General features: G+C 37.3%; 3 protein-coding genes and 1 long non-coding RNA gene across 4 annotated transcripts in view; 3 read left to right on the forward strand and 1 right to left on the reverse strand.

Moving 5' to 3' along the window:
• The window catches only part of LOC137250187 (lanC-like protein 3 homolog), a 260066-nt gene that overhangs the window by 152119 nt on the left and 85791 nt on the right, over positions 1-22156 (forward strand). The window lies entirely within an intron of this gene.
• Positions 13341-14684, forward strand: LOC137248138 (uncharacterized). Its single transcript, XR_010952088.1, has 4 exons — positions 13341-13646; positions 13712-13856; positions 13918-14458; positions 14528-14684. It is a non-coding gene; the product is annotated as an uncharacterized lncRNA (long non-coding RNA).
• On the reverse strand, positions 17367-18379 carry LOC137248139 (transcription termination factor 4, mitochondrial-like). Its single transcript, XM_067779009.1, has 2 exons — positions 18301-18379; positions 17367-18240 (listed from the first exon to the last, which is right to left on the reverse strand). The coding sequence occupies exons 1-2, from the start codon at positions 18361-18363 to the stop codon at positions 17467-17469; spliced, it is 837 nt and encodes a 278-aa protein (XP_067635110.1). The 5' UTR covers positions 18364-18379; the 3' UTR covers positions 17367-17466.
• LOC137248656 (uncharacterized) lies at positions 19507-21623 on the forward strand. Its single transcript, XM_067779557.1, has 4 exons — positions 19507-19719; positions 19818-20018; positions 20076-20232; positions 20295-21623. Exons 1-4 carry the CDS (start codon positions 19507-19509, stop codon positions 20417-20419), a joined length of 696 nt encoding a protein of 231 aa, XP_067635658.1. The 3' UTR covers positions 20420-21623.

Below are 22156 nucleotides of genomic sequence, written 5' to 3' on the forward strand. Positions count from 1 at the left end.
TACGGTATCCAGATCGAAGTTGAGCTAGAGTGACTCGCGTTTCCCTAGGGAGAGTGCGTTCCTCCTCTGCTAGGTTTGTTTTTTGAGTACGGGATTCACCGGCATAGAGGTCCGACGCCAGGTTTGTGGAGTTCACTGAAGAAATGTGTGGAGAGAAACACGTTGCTTTGGCTTATAGAAAATCAACAACTGACTTTATTTAATATTTTCTTGTATTTATAACTTAAAGCTAAAAGGTATGTAATTTTTATGACTAAGTCAATGATTGATGTGAATGGACAAGGGTAATCTGAGTTCGCATATGCTGACCGTTAAGTAGGTCAGTAGGTATCCAATATCGAAATACCGAAAGTGTATTGCACTGAAAATGAGGTGACCAATCTGAGGTGGATGACTCAGGCGATATTGTTATATTGTAAAAATGTAATTGCGCTGATTACCGTTGTCCATTACACCGTCCCTTTTTGGGGAAAACAAGAATTCAAACAAACAAACAAACAAAAGTCATTCGCTTTATTTTATCATTAAATTAATATATATATATGTATTTTTAGTATTTCTTTTGCTCTTTCTAATTCAGTTGAACTGTTGTAAATGAACGAATTTGCATGCTTTATTTTGGTTCATTTACCGCAGTGCAACATTTTCCTGGAAAATTTAAAAGGTAAATAATTAATATTTTTGTTAAGTTAAGATTGATTTTAAATGTGGAAAATTTATTGCAAAATTTAGAATCAGTTTTAAATGAGCGGTTTTATTAAAAAAAATTTAGTAATAATACTGAAACGAATTTACTGCAATTCCCCTTATTTGCAATCTTCTGCTATCGCTCGAATCTATAAACTGTTGAATAAATAACTCCAATATTGAATAATGGAAAAATGGCCTTTATTAAACTACTTCACAATAAATAATACTGCTATTGCTCGCCAGATAGCGTTTCAATCAAAACTGAATTATTGCGCCTTGACTGTTGTTGCCTTTTATACTCTCTGATTTCCTCGTTCGCATCTTCTAGGCGCTTCCATTTCCAGAATCTACTAGTTGGCCATCAGCTATCAAATTTCTCAGCTGTAACTACAATTGCACGATTTTATAGCTTCTCTCATTGCATACTTTCGGGAGTATCTCAGATATATGCATGTGGTTGTGCGTTGCTTCTCAGCTGCGTGCACGTACATATGTGTAGACATAATGATTGATTCGTTTATGTAGATACAAGTGACTGTCTGCTTTATTGTTGTTGTGACTTCATTTACTTAGCATCAGACTAGGGATGTGAGTATCACTTAGTGTCACTCATATTCGTCACAATACTTTTAAAGATATGTAAATATATAAACCTAAACGCAAGTAATAGATATACATAATTTTAATTTTATTTTATAATTTTTTTTTTTCATAGCATAATTACAATCCACTTATTTATTTAATCTTTACTATTATATTTTTGTGAACAATCTTATTGGCTTTTGTAATTATTTTAGACGCTTCATTAAAAACTTTGCTCACTATTCAACGCACCTCTCAAAACTAAGAAGGAAAAATTCTGTTTTCATATGGACCAAGGAGTGTGTCGAAGCATTAAAATATCTAAAAAGCTCACTCTTAAAACCGCCCTTGCTCCAGTACCCAGATTTTAAAAAATTGTTTATACAACTACCAGTTGCTTATGCATCACGAGCGTTTACGAAGGGCGATGATCGCCAGACAACGGTAATCAGCGCAATTACATTTTTACAATATAAAAATATCGCCTGAGTCATGCACGTCAGATTGCTCAACTCATTTGCAGTGCAATGCACTTTCGGTATTTCGATATTGGATACCTACTGACCTACTTAACGGTCAGCATATGCGAACTCAGATTACCCTTCTCCATTCACACCAATCATTGACTTAGTCATAAAAATTACATACCTTTTAGCTTTAAGTTATAAATAGAAGAAAATATTAAATGAAGTCAGTTGTTGATTTGCTACAAGCCAAAGCAACGTGTTTCTCTCCACATGGCTACCGTGACATTCGTTCTTGCGCTAAAAAATATAGAAAGCTAGTGCAAGTTTTTTTTCTTAATTAGAAATAGTCGGTGGTATTCAACTAAAACACTAAAAACAAGACGTTACACAAAATAAAAGAGTTTAAAACATTTAAAAGCATTGACTATTTAAATTTTCATTCGACTTTAAGCATTGTAAGCAAGTCTAGAGCAGAAATGATGATTGCAAATTGTATAAAAATTACTGAAAGAGCAAAAGTTAGTATTAAACTTATAAATGCCTTGCCGTATGATACATTTACAACAGTAAGGTGCCGATTTCTTAATTATGATTAAAACATTTTCATATATTTTGTGACGTACAAAAACATTTGTCAGAAAGCCGACGCATTTGCATTCTGTGTGAAAAATTACAATTACAAAATGGTGCAAATATCGATGCTATTGTTAGACTATGGGTGGATCAAACTACGCGCATTACAAATAATGTAGCCTTCGAACATTATGAATCAAATAAAATATATGATATGGCATGGAAATTAAATGCAGAAATATCATCGCACTGTGAACAGCGTGGAAGTTACAATTAAGAGCAGGTACTGGGGAAGATATCAATGTGGAGAGAAACACGTAGCTTTGGCTTGTAGCAAATCAAAAACTGACTTTAATTAATATTTTCTTCTATTTATAACTTAAAGCTAAAAGGTATGTAATTTTTATGACTAAGTCAATGATTGGTGTGAATGGACAAGGGTAATCTGAGTTCGCATATGCTGACCGTTAAGTAGGTCAGTAGGTATCCAATATCGAAATACCGAAAGTGTATTGCACTGAAAATGAGTTGAGTAATCTGAGGTGGATGACTGAGGCGATATTGTTATATTTTAAAAATGTAATTACACATGCTTGTGTTTTTTAGTTTCATACGGCTGTGTTCTCAGGTGCCATATTTCCTCATAATGTAATGAGGGCGTGAACAACAAGAAGCCACACAAGATTTATAAAAGTTACGAGGACGTCGGGTTTTGGGATCTAGCCCAGGGCAACCTATCCGATGCAACCATCCCTTGCACATGAAACACTGACAAGAGTATGACCGTCCTAAAAATATTCTTTTCCGACAAACGCAGCAAACCCATTTCTCAGGACCGGGGTCAGGAGAAGGACTCGGAATGGGGTCGATACCTTCCCGGAAGAGGAGAGTATGGCGCAGACCCGCTGCAGGGATCTGCTGGGAGGATGACAATTTGTGGGAGGACCGCAACAAATTAAACACTGAGTCCGCCTGCTCATTACTCTCTACTCCCCTGTAGCCTGGGACACAGGGCAACAGAACTCCGTTGTGTGCTCCTAATTGATTCAGCTTTTCTACGCACTCAAAGACCAGCGCTGACTTTATTTCGAACGCCGCAATTTCCTTTAGTGGGGCCTGACTGTCTGACTGAGTATGGCAATTGTTTCATTGGGGTATCAGCGCTGAAAGTTCAACTTATGGCTAATACTTCCGCTTGAAAAATGCTCGGATGTGCTTTTAAAGGTACTGATATTTTGGCTCTGGGTCCGAAACCTCTGGCTCCGATCCCCTCTGGCGTCTTAGAGCCACCTATGTACCATACAATCTTGAGCAGACTAGTAATACATTGCACCCTCTCATACTTATACAGCCGTACCAAGAGACGGAGCAGCCCATTACATATATGGGCACAACCGGAGCAGTGCTGGACATCCAATCTATATTAAAGCTACGCATTCAAAAGTGTTTGTACCAGTGGCTGGTGCACACTGAACTGGACCAATAATGTATGCTATATTGATGCCTGCACAAATACCAAGCAATGTTTATGTAAATAATGTTACTGCTAATGTCAATTTGCACGGTTTAGCACATACAGTACCTACGTTTATACAAGGTGGAACACCACACTACCTACATGGCGACGTAGCCACCGATCAGGTTGTTGTAAAAGATTAATTTAAATATGTTATTTATAAACACTGATTCTTATATTTTCATTATCATTAAACTGTAGACTGTAGACTCATGACGGGTATTCTGACTGGACACTGCCTTCTGGCGTCACATGCCTTTAAATTAGGCTTGGTCAGTGATAGCAGATGTAGGAAGTGCGGGTTGGATGAGGTAACGATCGATCACGTTCTGTGCTCGTGCCCTGCGCTTTCCAGGCTAAGATTACAGCTATTAGGAGTGATACAGCTGTCAGATCTAGAAGCAGCAAGTGGCTTAAGTCCTAGGAAGCTTCCAGTATTTGTCAAGAGGACGGAGTTATTTTATAACATAGGTCCTGGTTGTTGATAGGGTTTTCAGCTTGGCCTTTAAAACAAACTTCTGGTAACACTACGGACTCATTCAGTCTATGTGAGGTCCTTATGAGCCGGCCAGTTCAACCTAACCTATATTTTGCTTTGGTTTTACTTTAGAACCCATTGAAAGGGTTGCGCTTCACAACCCCTGCAACCAATTTGGTATTTTAGTCGCCTCTTACGACAGGCATACCTACCGCGGGTATACTCTAAGCCCCCTAACCCGCTGGAGCCATGAGAAGCGTGAGTGCACTTTGGGTGTCCCAAGACAAGTTCCTTAGTGCCTGGTGTTGTTGAGTGAACGTCCATACAGCAGGGTGCAACAAATTCACCTTTCAGTAGGATACCCTTGCTGAGCCCAGAAAATCGGGGAAAATTAGATGTAGCAAATGAGTATATTCTGTATCATATAATCAACTTGGAGACAACCAAACGTTTATTTTCCTGTCCAACACAGAACTGGTGCAAGGCACTGCTGCTAAAGAAGGATAGGCGTAGTCATGTCAATTCGTTCCCGGGTTACTCGGGGAAAGCAATTTTAGCAGAACTTTACCCTTTTCAATTTGCACATCCATCCAAGAACTTCGCATAATGGATTAAACAGTCATCTGCATTTATTTGTTTTTGTGTTTGTAGCGAGCCTAATTTACTTCGTAACATCAATTAACCCTTGTTATAATTTTATGTTTCCTATAAATGCAAAGCGAAGTATCTTCTGGTACCCCTGCCATCGGAAGATACCTTGGCATGGTGGAGGTTCACTTGAAGTTACTTTACAAGGGCCTGTTTCTGGTTATCTGAAATCTCATTGAGTCCCTTGAGCCTTTGGCCTCTCAGAAAAGAGCTAATCGTGGAGTCCTATTTATAGAGCACTTTTCCGGTTATATTAAAAACTTTTAATCTATCCTTACTGATATTAGTTTCTTTTTCATTCCAGGTAATAACAATTTTTGTTGTTATATCGGCCTACTGATTTGTAAGATCGCGGGTTCGAATCAAGCTCAAGGCCTAACAATAATTTTTTATCATTATTATTGTTATGATAAATTTTTTTTTCTTTCTCTTCTTAATTGAAAAAAAATTTTTATTAGAATAGAAGAAAGAAAAAATTTAGACAACTGCCAAAGCTCGTGATATAGATCCATTTCGGGAACTGCTAAATTCCTTCATCGGCAACGTTTAGGCGCCGCTGCTATAACCATTCAGCCATCACAGCGGTTTTTTGTTTGTCTTCATTAATCCTACTTCTATTCTGGTTCGTGCCAATTGATATTAACAACACTGCGACATCTGTTGCAGAATGGATGTGAAAATTGGACTTGTTTGATGGCAATGCTGCCATAGTGTCATATTTTATTGACACTTTTTCCCCGTGCTCTGGGATGTATTAACAATTTTTGTTGTTATATTCAATTAAGGAAAAAAAATTATCATAACAATAATAATGATAAAAAATTATTGTTAGGCCTTGAGCTCGATTCGAACCCGCGATCATTCTAGGTAATTTAATTTTGACGATGTGCGCATAGCAATATTCCAAAAAATTTAGCTGTGGCTGTAAGAAGAACACACATTTGCTCAAATAATAGGAAAACTGCGACAACTATACCTCCGCCTTTTTATTACCACATATATGGCCCTACAAAGCATATTATGGGAAGGGGTCAAGGCCAAATGCTCAACATCACCTGTGAATCGACTTTGAAAGCACGAATTGGGCTGCATATATTCCGGTATTTTACCTACAAAACTCATATGACTCTGCAAACTGCTGAACAACACCAGCACAGTAAAAATTGGGCAGCATCACTCTGAGCTTCGAAACAAGGTTGCAGAATGGGCACGACTATGATGGACGTTAAAGTTCTTATGTAGCTTGTACATATCAATATTTTATTTATTTGTTTATATGTTAAGTTTATTAGGGTCATAAGGAAATAACTTAAATTGTAAAAAACATTATAAATATGAATTATTTGTTAATTAAATATTATTTAAACAAAAAGGACGCGTTTCATTCATGGAAAAAGCGAATTGACAGAAGGTAACCGGTACGGGTAACCGGCAAGCCAGTTACCCGTGTTGTTGTTGTTACATATGTTTTGGTTAGCGATAACGAAAACATACCTAATGAAGTAACTTCAAAATGTAAATAACATCGAGCGAGAAGGAATGTCGAAAACACAATAGGTAAGAGCGAGAAAGCGAGTCACACGTACACTATTTTGAGAGGGCGTGTGCGTTACTTTTTTCACGGCATCAATGTAAAAGTTTTTAAGACGATAATTGGCGACCAAGTTATCGAAGACGATTAAGTAATCGATTAGGTAACGAGTACCTCCCTTAAAAAAACGCGAGTACCCCATAAATAATGTAAGGAATACGCCTTTGGGAGTATAGAATTGTTCCAAAACTAATCTGTATTCATACAAAAAATGTGCTCCAATTAACATTGCGATGTGCTAGGAGAGGAGTAGGTGATCCCACTCTCGCTTTGTTTGTGAATAGTCCATAGAGTACATACGTGAGAGTAATTTACAAAGTACTTTCGCTGTAGTACTCCATGGAGCACCCACAGAGGATCATATGCCAAAGTACTAAAGAGAAATTATGTCGGAAAGAATAATCGGAGTGAATTTAATTTAAAATGAAAGTAAATGAAGAGGGGCAAACAACTTTTATATTTTATACTACGAATATTCTTATGTTATTTATTCTTATATTATTTGCGTGAATAAAGAAACTAATAGGGGGACTCATGAAAGCATATAAATTTATAAGGTGTAATATTATATCCATTTACACACGCTGTTATATGAACGCACCTAGTAATACCCTTGATAAACTTGATTGTTTATCAGCTGTATTATTGCCAAAAAAAATTTTTTTGATTGTTATACAAATTAAAAAATGCCAAGATTAAGTGAAAAATCAAAACTAAAACGCCTTTACTTGCTGATGTTGGAGATTTCTGAGTTTCTAGTTTACGCACGAGCTGTCAAATTTTGTATGAAAAATCATTTACACAATTTGTATAAATTTACGCGCACATTTCATTGTGTAAACGCGGTAAACTCAAAGGAATGCAACCTTGCAGACTTTACAGACGGCATTTTCATCAAAAATCTCCAACATCAGCAAGTAAAGGCGTTTTAGTTTAAATTTTTCACTTAATCTTGGTATTTTTTAATTTGTATAACAATCAAATAAATTTTTTTGGAAATAATACAGCTGAAAAACAATCAAGTTTATCAAGAGTATTACTAGGTGCGTTTATATAACCGCGTGTGTAAATGGATATAATTTTACACCTTATAAGTTTATATGCTATCATGAGTCCCCCTTATATGTTTACACACTTTATAAGGCATTTATACGGTTACATGAGTCCCCTAAATATTTCTGTATACTATAGTATGTATACATAAAAACAGTGAGCGATTGCATTTTATCAGAGTTGCCATAGTAAAATTTTATTATCAGTTATTTGTAATATTTTACTTTTGGCAACTCTGTTTGATCGTCATCGTGTCGTGATCACGGGCGTTAAAAAACGAGCAATGATCGGCTGATGGTAATCCGCAAACGCATTGCAAAGGAGTATTGTTAGAGTACTCCAACATGAAGAAAATGGAACACGTACCCTTCAAAAAACGCGAGTACTCTATAAATAATGTAAGGAATACTGCTTTGGGAGTATAGGACTGCTCCAAATCTAATCTGTATTCATACAACAAATGTGCTCCAATTAACATTGCGATGTCCTAGGAGAGGAGTAGGTGATCCCACTCTCGCTTTGTTTGTGAGTATTCCATAGAGTACATACGTGAGAGTACTTTCCAAAGTACTTTCACTGTAGTACTCCATGGGGCACCCACAGTGGATCATATGCAAAAGTACTAAAGAGGAATTGTGTCGGAAAGAATTATCGGAGTCAATTTAATTTAAAATGAAAGTAAATGACGAGGGGCAATACAATTTTTATATTTTATCCTACGAATATTCTTATGTTATTTAGCATTTGCGTGAATAAAGAAACTAATATTTCTCTATACATACTTTAGTATGTATACATAAAACCAGTGCGCTGTTGCATTTTATCAGAGTTGCCATAGTAAAATTTTATTATCAGTTATTTGCATGCAATATTTTACTTTTGGCAACTCTGTTCGATCGTCATCGTGTCGTGATCACTGTCGTTAAAAAACGAGCAATGATCGGCTGATGGTGGTCCGCAAACGCATTGCAAAGGAGTATTGTTAGAGTACTCCAACATGAAGAAAACGGAACACGTAATCTAACAATTTTTGCAGGGTAATCCAGCAATTTTTGCAGGGCTGTCTTGTAGGGTCGCAAAAAGCAGCAGTCGTGAAATATGAAAATTAACGCTTTATGCAAACTGCAAGCGACTGATATTTTGCGTTTGGTATGATTTTGGTTTACTAAAACAAGGCGCCACAGCGTTGTACGTAATGCGCTGTACATATATACATATGTACATACATGCATTTCCATTTCAAGTAAGTATATTAAAAAGATAGAATATATGAGATATTTCTGCATACATATGTACATGTGTACATATTTTATTTTGCAACATTTTAAATTTAAATTCATGTAGGTAATTGTCTTTAATTAAAATATAAATAAATAAATAATAAAGTAAAACGATAGATAAAAATCGTGATGGTCAAAAAGGGGTAAATTTTCTATGGCTGTGTCAAGAAAACAATGCATGTTTGTATATACATATGTACAGCGCACTGCGTTTTTTTAGCGCACGCAAACAACCGGCGTTTTTGGCCGAACCCAAATATGCATGCGTTGCGACAATGTAAAGCATGTGTACAAATGTCAAATATAAATGTCACGCAGAACAAAAATTGGAAATCGAGTTAGGTTTTCACGCAGCAAATTTAATTTGGGTTACTCTCATACAAGTTGTATGTGCATGAGACATTTTTTACAGAAAATGAATTGCGTGCGTTTATATTAGGTTGGCATGTTAGTAAACAATAATCATAGCCAAAAACCAAATATCAGTCGCTTGCAGTTTGCAAAAAGCATTGATTTTCATATTTCACGACTGCTGCTTTTTGCGACTGTTAAAATCAACACTATTGATTTTACAGCGACCGTGGCCACTGAAGAAAGCCGCAGTAATATCAATAATTAAATATACAAAGGCGCGACTGTTTACGGCATTTCATTTCTTTCGCTTTCCTTCCTTCGCTTGTGCTAGAACTGAGACTGTTTTTTTTCTTAAAAGCGCAAGCACAAGCAAGTATTCGTATTAATAAGTCGACGAACAGTAAAGTCTATGAAAATCGAAATTTTGGTGACTTTTACTATTCCGACTGCAGTTTTTTAAACACTGCATATATATTCTGTGCTGGAAAGCTGTGCAAAAGATGGTAGGACTAAGAGTCTGTGTCCCTGACCTACACGATTGCTGCCGGAAAAGGGGGAGAAAAAGACTGGGGCTGATGCTCGGCATTGCTACCGACTCTACTACGTAGATTGTAGTTATGAGAGGAAACGGCCGTATGAGCTTGTGGCGAGCAGCAGCGGTTACTTGTTATGGCTTTCTGAGCAGCAGAGCTGCTGGAAGGTAGGGGAGGGGGCGCTGAGGCGTAGACTACGGGACGCTCTTGGGCGTGAACAGCAAGGAGCCACAAAAGATTTATAAAAGTTACGAGGACGTCGGGTTTTTGGATCTAGCCCAGAGCAACCTGTCCGATGCAACCATCCCTTGCACGTTACACGCTGACAAGAGTATGACCGTCCTAAAAAGATTATTTTCCGGCAAACGCAGCAAAACCATTTCTCAGGACCGGGGTCAGGAGAAGGACTCGGATTGGGTTCGATACCTTCCCGGAGCAGGAGAATATGGCGCAGTCCCGCTGCAAGGAGTTGCTGGGATGATGACAATTTGTGGGAGGGACGCAACAAATTATATGGGGTTACACTGAGATGGCAGCCCTTAAACCGGCTGCCTTTGGAAGCGCATCTTCAACTTCTTTGGCGGGGATGGTAATTTGGTATTTATGCTTGTGTGCGCGTCTGTTGGCCCGCCGTCTGGCTTTGTCAACCGTCGAATGCATTACATATTGTCGGCAAAGAGCCAAAGGCGATGGAGATTTTGTCATTGTACTTAGTCGAGTTCGATAGGGACTTTACGGTGGACCAAAGCTTACCTACACCGGCAGAGAGGTTACAATTCTTTAAGTGCTCCTCGCATCCCGCTTATGTTCATCTACAAGTAATCTGATGCGTTGGTTTATAGTATAAACTTTATACCCTTATTTGGGGGACGCCGGGGTCATGCTGTCTTATAAGGTCACGTTCTCTCGCTAGAGTTGCGGCCTCCGCCGGAAATTGTGGTCGGATTTGTGGAATTCTTCCGGCGGGAATGAAATGAGCCGAATCGGATTCGATGATCTTGCGGAAAGCACGCTCCCTTGACAAGCATCAGTCGGGGAAGGGAGGGCAGCAAAGCGATTGTCAGTATACAATTTGTAATCATCTCCCTTTCCTTTCTTAAAATTGATAAAAGTGTGTTTTTCGGTGGTGAAAAATTCGGCAGATTGCTCGAACGAAAGGAATATGGTGGTCAGATGCCAATGTTACCATCGGTTGCCAGTTGACGCAGTTTACTAGTCCTGCGCTCACGATGGATAGATCTGGCGAACTGTGACAGCTTCTTCCTACCATACGAGTAGGGGCGTCTCCGTTTATTGTGCAGAACGTCGTTTTTTCTATTTGTTCCGCCAACATCTCCCCCTGTTGTTCGCCTGTAGGTTAGAATGGCATAGATCGTGGTGGGTATTGAAATCGCCTAAGATGATGTGATTGTCGCCAGTGAATAGTGTGCTGATGTCAGGGCAGTATCCACTGGGGCAACAGGTGACAGGAGGGATGTAGATGTTGCTGATTTCTAAGTTCACATCGCCTCACAGTGCAGATATGCCTTGACGTTACAGGACATTTTCCCTGTGGCCGATGTCGGGATCAAATAGATTATATTGCACTGAGTGGTGGGTGATAAACGCGAGACCGCCTACATTTCCGCTCTCGCGATCTTTTCTGTGGACGTTATATCCAGAGCAGGTCTGTAGGGCAGATCTTGCTGTGAGTTTGGTCTCTTGGATCGCTGCAATGCGGATGTTATACCGCTTCATGAAATCAACTATCTCCGTGCTCTTCCCAGTTAACCCATTACAGTTGACCTGCAAAATTCTTTTTTTTTGCGGCCTGGCAGAATGGCGCGATGAAACTCGGTTGCCCTCGCTGAGGCCAGAAAACCTAGGAGAGTGGCACCGTCCAAGACAGGAGCTGCATTGGGCAGATTTCGCAAACATATATATTCTGTGCTGGCAAAAGCTTTAAGGTGCAGACTACGGGACGCACTTAAAACACGTATGTTCAAAATTTTTTTGGTGGGTTCAACAACATTACAACAACCACATGAAAATCGCCAACTTCAACTTCGGATTATTGTCCTCGAGATTAATACGGGTCTTTTTACACCTCCCTCGCTATTAGCAGTGTCATGCTGTCGTAAAGAACCACTGTACCCATTGTAAATTTTACCAAGTAGCGCAACTAACAGCTGATCGGTGAAAATTCGCACATTCACACGCACAGTTCTCCACTCAGTTTCAAAAAAAAAAAAACTTTGGACTATTTAGCTCAAATTTTAAAGTGGGATAATCCTTACGAATTTATGTATATAGAATATATAAGGTGTTTTTGTTGTTTTTAAAACAATATTTTTATTTATATTAAAGCTTTCATCATTTTTTTTTAACTTTCAAAAACTCCGAACACCATTCCTTCATTATGTCATTCGACTGCCTATTTCACTGCCTTCCACTCTATTCGCAACATAACCTCAATTTAAGCTGCCACACTATATAGTAAACAATGACTGTACCCATGGTGGAATAACCAGGTGAAGTAAGCCGTCAATTGTCTCGCTCTAAATTCTTCTTTGTTCTGTCATTCACAAAATATAAAGCGCCACATGTGTAAGATTGTTGTTTTTTAATTTAAAAATGCTCTTACCATATTATTGTATTACACAAATAAAATGAACTTGGGTACAGAAATTCAGAAATCATAGAAAATATTTTAGCGATATACTTTGTAGTTGTGCTTAAAAAGTTTTTCACAATAACTCGAAAAACTCTATGTTTTCTATGCTTTTTACACTTACAGGAGTAACCTCATGTAATAACTTAAATTTTTTAATGAAAATCAATAACTCTGAACTGAACAATTTTCGACATGAAAAAAATTAAATAGTGTAACACGAGCAACACTTTTGTGACTACATAAAGCCTGTTTCAATCTTTTACGTCCCTTCACAAAACCCCAATTGACCGTTTTCAACCGAAACAGCGATGGCAACCCAGATTTTCCCGTTGTACTAACTTAAGCGAGTACCTGTCAGAAAGAAGTTAACACACTTGTACTTATCCGCAATGCAGTGGTTAACTACTAGCTTAATAGCCTCATTCTGTTTGGCGAACGATACGCTCAACGAACGATACCTGCTTGGACGATATCGTGTGCGTATGGTATTCTGAATCTTACGTTGCCGTTTATCGTGTAGCTTTGCGTCGTTCGTCAACTACACCATAATCAAGTGTCAAACTTGCAACTCTGTGCACATATGTTTTCTTTTTGCGGACGTCCTTAAAATTTACAAAATAAGTGAAATAAAAATAAAGTTGCTAGTGAAATAAATACAGTGATATAAATATAATAAAATTGTATCAAGCTATTGCTCTATTAGTGTCCCAAGAAGAAGAATTAAAAATCCAAAGGCGGATATTGAGAGACCGCTCGAACGTTCTTCACTTACAGAACGCTGAGTAAAATAACAAATTGCGCCTGTGTTGACATTGTTTACAAAATAATTTTATTTGTAGATTTGTTCAAAATTTTCGCGTTAACAAAGAAATATTTCAACATATCTTGGACGAAATACAAATATATTTCAAAGATACATTTCATAGCACGCAGTTATCAGAAATAAGTCGGAAATGAAAGCATTTCATCTATGGCCCAACCTACGATAGCGAAAGTCATCGATGAATGCTTATCCATTTTTGAGAATCATTTCAGCCAAAAGTGGGTAAATTTTGAGAGGAGTGAGGAAGAAGAACGTGCAGTAAAAGAGCACTTCTTTACCAAATTCGGCATACCGGGTGTTGTTGGCTGCGTGGATGGCACTCACGTGCGGATCAAGTCACCTCCTGCAGATATGAAGCACCTATAATACAACCGGAAAGGCTTTTATAGCTTAAATGTGCTGGTGGTAAGTATGTATACTGATAGGCTACGTTCACTATGGTGACATCACTTTTTTGTTTCCTTCTATAGATATGTGACCACAATATGGTCATAACGTTTATGGATTCAAGGCATCCAGGGGCAAACCACGACTCATTTATATGGAAGCATAGTGAAGCAGAACGGCATATGAGAACACAATATCAAAATGGAAAAAGGAATTTTTGGCTACTAGGTAATTATAGTTTTTAATTTCTGTATGATTCAACAAAAAACAAACAAAAAACTTTTGACAGGAGATTCCGGATATCCTCTGCAACCTTATTTAATGACGCCATTTAGGACCCCTTCAGAAGCGGTTCAAACTCGATACAATGGGATACATTGTAAAGCTCGAAACCTTATCGAACGCTGCTTTGGAGTGGTGAAAACCCGATTTCGCTATATCATAGGGTCGAGGGGACTTCATTATTCGGCTGAAAAAGCAAAAAAAAAAATAATAAATGTTTGCTGCGCAATCCACAATATTTGAATTTCGTTTAAGCATGTATTGCCTCTGAGTTTGAACAGCGGCAATGTCTCGGAAGTACATCACGATCTCCTACCCGATGAAGAAGCGTCGAGTGCAGCTTTGAATGTAAGAATGCAAATAGCTGAAAACCTCATTTAAAAGAGATTCCGCGTGTTTTCGTGTGTTTAACTGCTTTAAACAACAAACAGTCAAACAGTTTGAAAGATTATGCCAAGAAAACTAAAACTATTCTACAAAAATTGACGGACTTGACCAATTCATTGATGGTGCGTGCCTATGGTTATGATGATTTCTTTGAACAAGCGGTAAGTTAAGACCTGCCAAATCGGCAGAAATTCGACAACAGATATAATAAAAAACTATAACTATTACAGTAATTTGTGATGAAGGATATACCACATTCAGTGAATGTACCAAGCTACACAAGCTCCCACTGGATGCTGCAATACTACATGGATACAAGTGGCACAGTATCGAGTTTTGACTATTATTCAGCAGCCAACTCGTTACAAAATTCAATTGGGGTAAAGGTATGCGACAAATTGCCAATGAACAATATGTTATTTGTGTGTGTATGGGCGCTAAAATGTGCTCAATTAGGTGCTCACAAGTAAGATCCGATGCGTATTCATTTACATTAACTGGTGGTGTGGGCGTTATAGATCCAGCGCTTTTGGGTACAGCATCGGTACAGGTTCAATATTGTACAACAGAACAGTGGTATCGATATGTGTTTTGTTCAAACTGGTATAAGCTTAATTGAACGTCCCAGCAAAAATCTAGTGACCAAAGATGGCGACCAACAACAAAATATCCCACATTGTTCCACAATTATTAGTATGGCAGAATGAGATGGCCTAATTGAAATGCCCGATACATATATGCTTGCCTTTTCTTACATGCTATGTACCCTCAAATACGTCACAAAAATTTTCTGCGAATCCGCCATTTGTTATTTTCAGCTTGAAACACAACAGCAGAGTAAAAAAAATTTATTTACAAATAATTTCGGATATAATAAAAACTAAATTTAAATTAAGTGTTGTGTGCGCTACGGTATTTGCATTTATATTTTCCACAAAGGAACCAAAATCAAGTGAGTTTTAATGGATGTAGGTTATTGCATTTTTGGTAACATCTGCGTACAGTGAATAATTCAATTCGTGCATGCAATTTCTTTTGTGATTGTGGAAAAGATGTTGTGGAGAAAATGTTTCAATTTATGTTGTCTTTTAATGCATGTTTATTGGAAAGCCAAGAAAAATTAGTCGCTCAGCATCAGGTGGGGTAATGGTTTTTGTATATAAATGAACATTTCGAAAAATGTGACTATCGCTGCTTTGATGAAGGTGGTCGTTGTGAATATTTTTCCCTATGGTAATAGTCTAGTTGAGGGGTCGACTTCTAATACGCTACCAAAAATAACGAGAGGGGTGTCAGAAGACGCGTATTAATTAATCGAGAACAATAATCCGAAGGCGGAAAGTAAAAATTTTATCTCTGTCCGGAGATATTTGCAGTTGAAGTTGGTGATTTTCATGTGGTTGTTGTTGTGTTCGTGCCCACAAAAAAAACGGTCGTGGCATGGCGTAGCCCAGGGTTATTTTTTATAAGCGCGGCCGAAGGCCGCCAACGCAGAAAGGCGTTTTGCGCAAAAATACTATGGATTCCACCCCCTGTTACGGAGGTACCCGTGGGTCAATCAAGGTGGTGATTGCAATATTTCTAAGAATTCCAAAAAAGGAATTAAGCTTAAAGGAACTTTACCACCAAAAAGTCCCATCGTGATTTCGTCGACCACATTTCACATGTTGATCCTATCGACGGGGTAGTTTTAATCGATCCCGAAAAAAGATCGCAAGGTGTTTGGACAAGTACTTGTTGCATTCAGATATGGACGTGAGGATTTGGACGTGCTTGGTCTGACATTTCGTAAAGACTTGTATTTAGCGCATGAGCAAATATATCTGCCACAACAAACTGAACGTTTGAAGTTCCTCCTTATTGTCCAGTTTCTGTGTCACTACAACCCGCGCCTGGCGATACGGGTAAATCTTGTGGCGTTGACTATGAGTTAAAAGCCTTTGTTGGTAAGTATAATTAACAGTAACCAATAGCTACATTGTAAAAAAAATAATGCACAAGTATATTAAAAAAAATACTATTTGGAGCCTGAGAATCAGATTCACTTGGGCAAATCATAAGAGTGGTATTCGTGTAACATTTTCAGTTGTTTCCATTGTTTCAAATATATAATTTGTTTAAATCATAGGGTAATTCTTTACTTTAGCTCACAACTGCTAAAACTCGTGCAAAATTCTTGGGAGGTGTGTCAAAAGACGTGCTTTGGGCCCGGGATCACAAATTAGAAAATTTTCATGTGGTTGTTGTAATTTTGATTATTTTGTTGAACCAACAAGAAAAGCTGGGTAAAAGTGTTTTGCGCAGATATAGTTTTGGTCTCCAAACCGGTGTTGGACTCACCCAGGAAAGGTATTCTGCGCAAAATTACTTTGGATCCCACCCCCGGTTTCGGAACTCCCCAGGGCCATTTTTCGGTTTTTGAAATATCTTTTGACAGAAACTAATTATTTAATTTCCGCTTTCGGATTCGTGGTCCTGGGTTCATAACGCGTTTTTGACACCTCGCAATATTTTTGGACGAGTTTTAGCAGTTGTGAGCTAAAGTAAAGAATTACCATAGCTTCTCCAAACCCAATTGTCAACCTCACCTATCCGTGGCGAGTCCTGTTTCATTAACAGCAGAGGCTCTGCGACCCCAAACTCCTCATGGATCTAGGGGGTGGGATGGCCTAGAAGGTCGCATGTGGCCATAACAAATCGTTCCCGAGATGGTTGGGCCTGGTACCAGAACGTACCGGATCTGCATCCGGCAAAGGATCATCAACATCGATAACACTCCCCAAGGCCTTCGGGCCTCACCTACCCGTGGCGAACCACGTTTCTTTAGCATCCGAGGCATTGGCGACCCCAAGTTCCTCATAGACAGTAGAACGTGACCGAACAAAATTTATTAGACATAATACTAATATAGAGGTGTATAGGGTGTCAATGTAGGTCTACAAGTCTTTAAAATATAGAAAATAAGGTAATGGAACCAAAAACTCCATATTTACACGAAGCCTAAAATAAAGGGTCTCTATTATACCTACTTTTGGGCCGATAGTCAAATGTATGTACAATAATTATAAATGTGATTAATAAACCAAGCTATCCAATTTAAAAAATATATTCGCTCAAACCTCTTAAAATTTTAACTATAGACATAAAATAATGTTTAAATTTTTCGTATTCAGCCCAATTCTATACAAAAATTCCGTGCGAGTTTTTTTCCCTTCTCCCATTCCTCGTATTCAGACTCTTTAAATGCTTCAAATTCAACAAGTGTAACATAGCACACCTTAGTTGCAAATGCATTGTCCGATTTATTGGTTATTTGATATAAAAGTGGATTCTTAGTTGGCTCATCTGGATCTACTTTAAGTGGTCTTGGTTTGAATAGACCCAGTCTTTCAAGAAAGACATGGCGGCAACGTATCTCCTCTAATGGCTTAGATAACGCTTCTGATTTTATTATTTCAGGTATTTCCACACGCATTACCTCTTTCAAGTACGTCACCTTTTCTTCGACACGTCGCTCCGACTGTTCAAGTAAATCCGGACAATTCATTAACAATTTCCAAACATTTTTGCTAGTGCCAGCAAATGATTTCAAATAACCAATATGTTTACGTAAACGCATGTTTTCGTTCACATCTAAAAGTTCTGGATATTTTGTTAGCAGTAAAAACATGAGCTTCTCGGTGAATTGAAAGCTGCGCCAAAATTCCATTGCATCAACTAGGCGTTGTGTCGGACGTGCAAACACCTCCGGATTACCGGTTGCAATGCGCAGGAAATTGCTCGTATTGAGACCGTGATTCATGAGTGTTTCATGTACATTACGCCATTGTGCCGGGGACACTCTAGCCAACAAAGGATTCACTCTCACAGCTTCGTCTATGTGCGCTTGATCCAATGGTGTTTCATCATCGAGCACTGTGCTCACCATACTTGGTGTTGATAGCTGTTGGTAATGTATGAACTAAATTAAAAATATTCAGTAACTCGTTAATTTTAATCTTACTTGCTGTCTTCTGTGAAGCAACGGCACATATTTATTCGAATTTGTTGAAAATTTCCGCAACATTACGAAAGCAATAGGAACCTCGGTTCAAAACAAATAGAACAGCTGATTGCGGTGATGTGATGCCGTACTGTAAATGGCCTCGTCAAAATGGCTGCGTCACAATCGGCGCTTTCAGGAAACTTGTGTTGAGCAACAATGCAAAGAGCATAAATAAAATAAGAGCCACCAGTCTGCTACGAGTGGCCAGGAACTCCCAGAAATCAAAAAATATATGCCGAATTTTTTCTAAGAGGGACATTTTTGAATTGTCTCGCATTTATTCCTACAGTGTATGCACTTTATGCAACTGTTGTTTTTGGAAAGAGAATTAATTAGTTAATTAAATACAGGCGGAAAAATAAACGCAAGTACTCCACGAAAATGGTTAGAAGAGATTTTATGCACATCTCGCCCAAAAAAACCAGCGACTACCTCTTAGAAAACATTGAGCATATGGCTGCGAGTAACGAGTGACGTCTCTTCATAAAGCTGGAGTCATTGGTGCCGTATGTCGTATCGCTGTATCCGTATCCCTAACGTAATCAGCTGTTTATCGTTACGACGGTAAACCAAAACCCAGTTGGTTGGCTACGATACGGTTACGACCTTAGCGGCACCAATAATCGATTGCACTGATTCTCATAAGGTTGGTCGAATCAGCTGTTAAAAGGTTACCGATACGGTTACCGATAAAGCACCATTGTCTCCAGCTTAATTTATCCTCTTTGCTTTGGCTTTTTACGTTTATCGCGTCAACTAAAGCTGCAGACATTGGTGCTTTATCGGTAACCATATCGGTAACCTTATAACAGCTGATTCGACCAACCTTATGAGAATCAATGCAATCAATTATTGGTGCCGCTAAGTTCGTAACCGTATCGTAGCCAACCAATTGGTTTTTGGTTTACCGTCGTAACAATAAACAGCTGATTACGTTAGGGATACGACTACAGCCGGAGTCATTGGTGCCGTATGTCGTATCGCTGTATCCGTATCCCTAACGTAATCAGCTGTTTATCGTTACGACGGTAAGCCAAAACCCAATTGGTTGGCTGCGATACGGTTACGACCTTAGCGGCACCAATAATCGATTGCATTGATTCTCATAAGGTTGGTCGAATCAACTGTTAAAAGGTTACCGATACGGTTACCGATAAAGCACCAATGTCTCCAGCTTACATCATCGATGTAGCACAACACAGCGCGTCCTTTCACTTCTCCTTAAATACAACGAGTACCGTTTTGAATAATGCGGCTACTTCCTTAACCAACGAAGGAACATTCCCTACAACAAACGAAAATATAATGGCGATACTACAAACAATATTACAGAAGCATATCGACCTGGAATTTAGATTGACTAAGATTGTTGAAAAGGTGCATAGTGAAATATTGAACTGTTATTTGTGAAACCCTAGTAATTGTAGCCGCAATAACTTGATTCTCTTTAATTATTATTTATGCTATAATTTCAGCTTCCAGAATTGGCTCAACATAAAGTTATGCGTGACTCAAAAGTTCTGATTAAGAAAACGCACAAAATAGTATGCCGTATCAGCGGAGAAACGGAAAATGATACTCACACCGAGCTCTCTATCGTTATGCCACTAACATCGTTGGATTCAGTTTATGACATTGAGAAAAAGTTGGACTCAGATGATTATCAAGAATCAATGGTATTTTTGAATATTTTTAATTGTATTTCATAACTTAATTTGGTGGTTTTCATTTAGAAATCATATATCTTTATGCTGAAAGATGCATCATCAGACATTATTGGAGTAATGAGAAAACTTTTCTCTGACAACGTTCTCTTCAATTTTAACTGGGACGGAGTACATGGCAAACGATCTTTATCTAAACTGAAACTCGTGAACAGCGTACTTTTTGGTAGTGTAATTTATATTGTTTTAAAATGTCATTATTTTCATTGTCCATTCCTATTAATTTAGACGTTTTCAAACTGCAATGCAGGATCGACTTCGAAGACAGCATGAGACGGTGTTTAACGCTGAGCCACAACCGGCATAAACAAAGGCGGTATCTGACCAATAAATCCAGCTCTGCAACAGCATAAACCTACATACAACAAACGAACAAGATACACTGAAATAATCTTGATTAAAAACTATATAAGAACCTAATAATTCTAAGTTTTTTCCTACGTTCCTATTCTAAGGTTTTTATGCCTAATTAAAATAATATTCAACAATCGCACAAAGTTTGCAAAGAATTTTAAAGCAATTTAATTGCAACGAATTTGTCAATAATTTTTAACCAAAAATGTATAAACTAGATGTATAAGAAATAAGTATTTTGAATATAAATATTTGTGATGAACTTAACTGAAATAATTCTAAGTTTTTTCGTACGTTACTAATCTAATCTTTTTATGCTCTAATTAAAATAATATTCAACAATCGCACAAAGTTTGCAAAGATTTTTAAAGCAATTTAAATGCAACGAATTTGCCAATAATTTTTAACCAAAATTTATAAAATAGATGTATAACAAAAAAATATTTTGAATATAAATAATTGCTGATGAATTTAACTGACAGTACCAATACCATCAACTAAATAGTCCTTATAAATATTGTAATCACATAATTCAAAACAAAAAATTACTATGAGTACCTACGTTTATTATTGCAAAATCACGAAGAAAGAAAATTGCATGAAGTACATTCAATCTAAAATTATTCCACTGAATGCATATATCGCATTTTAAACTCAAAAATGTGAAAACTTAAAAAAATTTCAGATCGGTAGTTAAGTGTAAATCGATCCATGAAAGCATCGTGAAATAACTTTTTGGTAGTTAACGTTATCGTTTAGCCTGGTTTTGTTACCAATTTTGTTATTTTCGTGGTATAAATCAACATTCAACACAAAGTTACTCTGATTACGAGTTGAAATACTTTAAGGGTTAGGTTGCGATATGTAAAATTACATATTTTTGTACACAGTTCTAAAATGTAAAGGAAAAAAATGTATATTTGTGTATTAATTAAATTATTCAAAAGATATTATTATATTAATGATATAGAGAAGCGCCAACACGAATGCAAGTGGTTTCAAACCACTGGTAGGCAATTCACCACTTTAACTGTCAGAAAAAATTTTAAATTGTTTATTTTATGTAAAAAAAATTTGAAAGTTGCAATTGAAGTTCTGAAAGCTCAGGAATTTCAATTTAAGTTCAAAAAATTACAATTGAAGTTCACAATTTTCAATAGAAGTTCAGTAAATTATAATTGAAGCTCACGAATTTCAACTGCAGTTCAGCAAATTACAACTGAAGTTCAGAAAATTAAAATTTAAGTTCAAATATAATTTTCTGAACTACAAACAGAAATTCTGAACTTCAATTTTAATTTTCTGAACTACAAATAGAAATTCTGAGCTTGAATTTAAATTTTCTGAACTTGAATTGAAATTTTTGAACTTAAATTGTAACTTTCGAACCTCAATTGCAGCTTTCTGAACTAAAAAAAAAAAGGTATAACATTAAAATTGACGAATTACAAGTCAACTTACTCAAATTGTGAATTGCCTACTCGCGATTTGATGGTTTATTGCAACCAATAGTTCTGTTAGTTATTCTCTTTTGTTTTCTATATCATTAATTTATTTAAGTTTCCCTTAACTTTGTTTGCATACAATCGCATACAATAAAATTTGTATTTATGGGTCACCAACAAGACTGAAAAACTATTCCTTAAGACTTATAGTTAATAATTTACAACTATTATAAATAATGTAATATATTGTAAAAATGTTTAATAAAAGAAATGTTAATAGATTTGAATTAA

The sequence above is a fragment of the Eurosta solidaginis genome, chromosome 4, assembly GCF_040869045.1.
Source record: "Eurosta solidaginis isolate ZX-2024a chromosome 4, ASM4086904v1, whole genome shotgun sequence".
NCBI classification, from domain to species: Eukaryota; Metazoa; Arthropoda; class Insecta; order Diptera; family Tephritidae; genus Eurosta; species Eurosta solidaginis.

What these genes read in the sequence shown, in the direction of transcription:
- LOC137248139 (XM_067779009.1), bottom strand. Translation starts at nt 18,363, where the DNA reads ATGTTGCGGAAATTTTCAACAAATTCGAATAAATATGTGCCGTTGCTT. An exon ending in TGCTTCACAGAAGACAGCAA is followed by an intron (nt 18,241 to 18,300) that starts GTAAGATTAAAA and finishes CATTACCAACAG; the next exon opens with CTATCAACACCAAGTATGGT.
- LOC137248656 (XM_067779557.1), top strand. Translation starts at nt 19,507, where the DNA reads ATGTCTCCAGCTTACATCATCGATGTAGCACAACACAGCGCGTCCTTT. An exon ending in TGACTAAGATTGTTGAAAAG is followed by an intron (nt 19,720 to 19,817) that starts GTGCATAGTGAA and finishes CTATAATTTCAG; the next exon opens with CTTCCAGAATTGGCTCAACA. An exon ending in CGTGAACAGCGTACTTTTTG is followed by an intron (nt 20,233 to 20,294) that starts GTAGTGTAATTT and finishes CTATTAATTTAG; the next exon opens with ACGTTTTCAAACTGCAATGC.